This window comes from Phalaenopsis equestris, unplaced genomic scaffold (genome assembly GCF_001263595.1).
Source record: "Phalaenopsis equestris unplaced genomic scaffold, ASM126359v1 Scaffold000038, whole genome shotgun sequence".
Taxonomy (NCBI): Eukaryota; Viridiplantae; Streptophyta; class Magnoliopsida; order Asparagales; family Orchidaceae; genus Phalaenopsis; species Phalaenopsis equestris.
Window position 1 is genome coordinate 241,765 of NW_018164480.1, and position 6,432 is coordinate 248,196.

The 6,432-nt window shown below is 32.9% G+C and overlaps 1 protein-coding gene across 1 annotated transcript in view; it reads right to left on the reverse strand.

Moving 5' to 3' along the window:
• Nucleotides 1-5,680, reverse strand: part of LOC110019029 (probable ADP-ribosylation factor GTPase-activating protein AGD8) — a 15,522-nt gene extending 9,842 nt beyond the window's left edge. The window contains exons 1-3 of the mRNA XM_020716545.1: nucleotides 5,408-5,680; nucleotides 5,164-5,282; nucleotides 203-641 (exon numbers count right to left, since the gene is read on the reverse strand). Of these exons, the coding sequence (XP_020572204.1) occupies nucleotides 203-641; nucleotides 5,164-5,282; nucleotides 5,408-5,476 (627 nt within the window). The 5' untranslated portion in view covers nucleotides 5,477-5,680. The remainder of the gene's footprint in view (nucleotides 1-202; nucleotides 642-5,163; nucleotides 5,283-5,407) is intronic.
• Nucleotides 5,681-6,432: the final 752 nt, after the last annotated feature.

A 6,432-nucleotide genomic window follows, 5' to 3' on the forward strand; every position in this document is an offset into this window, starting at 1 on the left:
TTCAGCTACAAATAAGTAGATTTGAACGTTATATCATATTTCAGCCAAAAAATTTCAACAGAATTCTTTGGGATCCTCTCAGGGTATGAAAAAAAGGATAATAAAATCATAGAAACCAAAATCTATTTGTACTCATACATGAATAATTAACATACCTTATTCTTTAAAATTCCACAAAGGAAAAAAAAGCAAAACACCTTACCTTTGTAGTAAGTTTTCTAACGCCAAGGCCACCGCTCTTGCTTCCAGGTTTTTTACTGCTAATGGGCTTTTTAACAAAATTGATCACCGGTGAATTAGTTGCTTTAGGAGAATGAGCAGTCTCTGCACCTCCATGATTGTTCACTGGATTTTGTTCCAACATATGGGCAGCCTCAAGCTCCTTAAGACCATTAGCAGGCTTTTGTAATGATGCTTCCTTAACTGATAAAGAAGGTAACATGGCATCTTCTTCCATGCTTTTAGCAACTTCTTTAGACAGTATTTGCCTATATATTTCAGCTGCTCTTGAAGCATACTTTGCCTCAATTTTACCACCATCTGTCCATCCATGTTGCTTAAAGAAGACATGTGCACGATTGTTGCCGCCGAAAGCCATCATTCTAAGCTGCTCAGGACTCCATGAATCCAAATTAGTTGACCTGTAGAATGAATAGAAATTGTGGTTAGAGATACTACATGCACAAGCATCATAACTATATTCAGCTTCTAAAATGAATGATAGTACGGTGAGAAAAAAAATAGAAATTTCACTAATTGAACTTGGTTCAAATGGAAAGTTTAGCTCTACAACAGAAAATATGAAGGTTTGGATAGATGAAAATTTTGACGAAGGTTTTTCTGAGCTTAACAAAATCCTACAAGTGATCCTCACTGGTAGCTGGTGGTATGCCAACGGCATAAGATGCAATGAAAAGAAAAATTGTGCACATCTTTTGAATAATAATGAGAGAGAGAGAGAGACAGAGACAGAGAGGTCAAGGATGGCAGTTAGTAGGGTACACAACGTTGTCCTACAAATTGATGAAGTAGTAAAAATAAGTATCATAGCCTCGTTGTCGCTAGAAGTGCATAATGAAAATTGTAAACAACTTAATGAATACCCATGTTGGTGGAGGCGTAGACCTGGTTATTAAGAGATTAATTTGAGGGCAGAGGAGTGGACCTTAATGGCTGTAGGTAAGTTCAATGATAGAGGTAAGGATCTGAGTTCTGAGGAGGATTTAGCCTAGATCCAACTACTATGCAACAATGTGCAAGAGCTTGATGGCATGGGAAAGGTCAGCGAATGATAGGAAGAACAATGAGAAGCCAAAAAAAAAAAGGTAATTTCTCATGGAAAAGTGCCGACAATGGTGAGTGCGGTGAGTGTGCGCTGGGAGAAGATCCTAGCACATAAATTAGTTATATAATTTTGAGTTTTAGATGTTTAATTTTAAATTCTTAATAATTATTCATTTACAAAAGTCATAATTTAGCCTATATATTATCTTTCTATAGATATTAAATGTAAAAAAGATTATAGATTCATGAAGTATTACGCTCAATTATCAAGCATTCAAAAGGCTAAAACCAAACCCGGTGAGGCTATACTAATAAGTAATAATCTAAATATTAAACATAAAGCACTAATCATCATAGTAAGAAAATACACCGTATTGAGTTCAGACGGGCCAAATATCATATTAATAAAACAAAATTGTCATCCCAATAAGGAGAAATGAAGAAAATGAAAGTTGTAATCCATGAGCAAGAAATAAGGCTTAAACGAAAAGATCAACTCTCTCCAAATGCTTCGAGTCTTACACTGGAGGCTATACTAATAAATTACGCTCAATTATCAAGTATTCAAAAGGCTAAAACCAAACCCTGTGAGGCTATACTAATAAATAATAATCTAAATATTAAACACAAATCAATAATCATCATAGTAAAACAATACACCGTATTGAGTTCAGACGGGCCAGATATCATATTAGTAAAACAAAATTGTCATCCCAATAAGGAGAAAGAAAGAAATTGAAAGTTGTAATCCATGAGCAAGAAATAAGGCTTGAACAAAAGGATCAACTATCTCCAAATGCTTCGACCCTTACACTGGATTAAAGCCTAAATTCCTAGAAGAAGAAGAATGATTACGTAGCCAAAAACAAACTTTATTAAAACAAAGAATTAATTTTATAGGCACCTAAAGTTATATTTAAAAAAAGATGGTAAATTACAGTGTACGATGGATAACATCAACCAAGCAACCACCAAAGGAACAAAATCGTAAAATAAATCATGCTACAAATAACCAAAGCCAAGAAAATTAGCAAGTTCATTTGAAGAAAATGGCTTTAGAGGATAAAGAAGGTTTAATTAAATTATAATGATGAGCTATCAAATAACGAACAATTTATGAAGGCTAACAATAAAGCTATACTATTGCAATTTTAGGAGGAAGATCTCAATGTTGATTTCTTCGATGGATGAAGGAGGGCCACCATGTCCAACACAAGTCAACATGTAACTAATAGAAATTGTTACCATAAGAAATTTATATAATTTAATTTGTAACAATCAATATATTCATTGTTTTAAATTTTATTTAATATTCTCATTAATTTTTATTAATTAGAGAAAAAGGCGGTGGAAATCGAAGATGAGAAGAAAATTTGGGAGGATGTTGACACAATAAAGAATGAGAGAGTGCATAAAAAAATTCATTATAATAACAATTCTAATCAGGGGTGGACCCAGGTAGCATCCAGGGGAGTCAATTGCCCCCTCTCAAATTCAGATTTTTACTTATATGAGAGAGCAATCCAGTATTTTGCCCCTCATGAAATATCAGTTTGTCCTTTGTTGCCCTAGCTCTTCCCACGTTGGATCTAGAGGGATAGTTTGGCTGGTTCCGCCCCTGATACTAATGAAAGCTCATTTAGTAATGAGAGTGGCACAAATTTAATGTATAAATCATGATCTTAGTGGCTTAAATTACTAATTCATGTTGATTTTTGGGTGAGATACTTGTTGTGATGAATTTATTTTAATTTTTTACGACTGTGTTTTGATATTAGCATGATACTTCTGCTTCATATTTTTTATCAATTTACTGCTTTGATTCTGAGCTTAAGCCTAAAAAATCCTCGAGGCTTGAGCCTAAATACCAAAATGCATAATTTCAAACCTTTTTTTTAGATAATTCCCAACCACAAATTGATTGGCAAGCTAAAGGAGTCAATCGAAGTCTATGGGATTTGTTATGTTGTTCGATAAACGAGCATACATCTAGTTGAATTTTGATATTATCTATTGCTGAGTTTGCATACAATTCATCTCTCAATATGTTTTTGAACATGATCCCATTTAAAATATTTATTAGATTTTAACCAACTCAAACTCAAGCCATTTATTCAATAGGTTAACAATTCAACCCAAACTCAAACCCAACCTATGATGATAGGAAAAACATTTTTTTAAGCTATGACAAGTTATTATTGACCAGACTCAAAATTAACACAATTACTCAATTTGGACAAGACATGTAGAAAAAAATAACAATAATTACAATGACACGAGTTAGTAATTTAAAAAATCAAATAGTTAAATCATTAATTTTTGAGTTAGCTCAAATCCGATTCGACAAGTCAGAACCAAATAAGTTTTTTTTTTTTCAAATTAGATAAGCAAAGTCGAATCTCACATTAGCTTGACTCAAAACCAAATTTTTAAATTCAGTTCCAATATCCACACCCATAACAATTACACACATTAACAGGACAAATATTAACTAAATGATTCATCTAAGCCAAATTTTTTCTATCCAAACCAATTGTTGTAAATCTTAAAATCTAGGTCCATTGGTAACACAAAATGTTTGTATTACAAAGAATAATATGAAATTTGAACTTTTGCGTATAAAAAGTTCTAGTTTTGTATTTGAAATTTTAGATTCATTTTGTTAAGACAATGAGGGTTTGTATTTTGATGTGGGATAGATTCCCACAATCCTAACGTTATGGCGTTCCTATCCTTTCTATTACTTGTAGCAAATAATTGGTCTTGTAGTTAGTCATATGGCTGGTTCAATTTTTATTATCAACTTCTTCTATTATTTCACAATTTTTTTTTCATCTTTGCTTAGGGACTGCAACAAATGTTGTGCTATATCATGATTTTTGTGATTGCTCAATGAACTAACAAGTTAATCTTGAGTTAACCAACAAGTTAACCTTGAGTTGCCCCTGACTTGACTCAGATTGCCTCATTAGCTCGTAAGTCATCTTAATTAAGAAATTTCGATATTAAATATGCTTAAAATATTATACTTCATTGCTTTAAGTCAAAAATATTTAAAAAAACTATAAAAATCAAATCATAATTCTCTTCATTATCTCAAATACTCTCTCAGTATTTTTATTTTGATTTTCATTCTTTTTTATCATTTTATTATTACAACTTTTTTGGATTGGCGTCATCTACTCTTTTCAATAATAAAAGGGCTAGTTTATAGGCCAACTAAAACTCATGGTATTAGGATTAAGCTTAAAATTGAACTCCATTGATCACACAACCAAAACCTCAAGCCAGGCACAACCTAAACCAAACTCGACTCATTTATGTCCCTAGAAAAGGCTAGCTCCTTGTATATAAGGCTTGTTTTTTTGTGGTGACAACTTCACACTTCTTTCCTTTCTCCCTTCACTTTTTCTGGCCTAGACATGTGATTGAATTTTTAAAAATTTACTATAGTCTTTTGCATATATTTCAATCTTCTATATAGCTTTTGTGTTCTCCATCTTTCCTTACATTAATCTATATCAAAAACCATAAATCTTAGGTAAGAGTTGAATTTTATCTCTTTTCCATTTTCATTAAATATAGTAAACAATTATTAAATATTAACTCTTTGTGTCCTACAAAAATTGTATGTTGGTTGCATTCTTTGGATGTAGCTGACATTCTACATCTCCTTATCCCCATCATAAAATCTATGTTTTCATAGTTGTGACTCCACATCTTGCATAACCTCTAATGTAACCAAATCAGACTCATCAATCTTGTTGTAACTCCTATGATTTAAAGAGAAAAATCAACCACTCTATAATGAAAGAAATAAAATGAAAACAATATCAACATTTCCCCACAGAAAAAAATCAACATTGCCGCAAGTCTCACCTCACGAAGCTGATGTGCACGCCGAGGCTGCGGTGAAAAGCCGAGCAATCCATGCAGAGGAATATCCCATATGTAACAGAAGCCCAACTAGGGTTCTTCGCATTGCAATCAAAACACATCTACGAATAGAAAAGAACACATCGTGAGAGGCGATCAGATCCGCGGAGATTATGCAGGATCTGCAAATCACGGCCTAGATCTAGAATCCTTAGCAAACCATGTAGCAGAGAAACAAAGAGGCTACCTTGTTATCGGACCTCGCTTTGAGCTTCTTGAACACAGAGTTCTTGTCTGTGAAATCCTCGGAAGCCATGGCCGCAGATGAAAATTGCGAGAAAGATTGGAAATGGGGAGGAGAGGAGTTGCTTCCCGGTAAAAAGAGAGGAACTTCTTTGTGCGGTTACTACTCCCCTGCTTCCCCAACTGCTAGAATTTAGGAAGAAAACAGCGAGGCTAAACGCTTGTACCCAGGGCTTCTTCTCAACAAACGGTTAGTAGGCAATTAATGAAATAATGCCAACTCTTAGTTGGCACATCCGGCATCATTAAATGAATGTAAGCCATTTTAATCTGTCGGTTCAAAGTTTAATTTTTAATGAATGGATCCGAACCCAAACTCTTACGTATGAAATGGGTGCATTTACGATTAAATTGGCTAACCCTTTTAACGATAGCCTCTCAATGGAGGTCGTCCTAAACAATTTTTGGAATAGATTAAAATTGAATTGGATAAATGATAGCTGCTCACTAAAATTTCATTTTTACACGCATAACAGTTTACTTATGGATTAAGAGATGGGTTTGATTTTTAAATGATGATAATGAATGTAATTTTTCATATGATATTTGTAATAATAAAAGTTATAATGTAAGATAACTAAATATCAAAGTTTTTAGTGTTATGTTCATATGATATTTGTAATAATAAAAGTTATAATGTGAGATAACTAAATATCAAAGTTTTTAGTGTTAAGTAAAAGATATAAATATTATAGTTATTTCTCCGGCTCTCAACGAGCATTGATAACATACAGAAAATTCACTTAATTTGTATATTCATATGTAATAATTTTTCGTGAATGACAATGTCTATAAACTATGTTTTATTTGTGCGAGGATATCTAATTTTCCATTAAAACCAGCCTCAATAACTGTGGGTTGAGTGATATGCTCAAGGTGTTGGGCCCATGCAACAAGACTTATATAATGTGTTTGTCAACATTGTGAATGAAAATAAAAAAATGATTTGAAATAATGACTGAAGGGGAT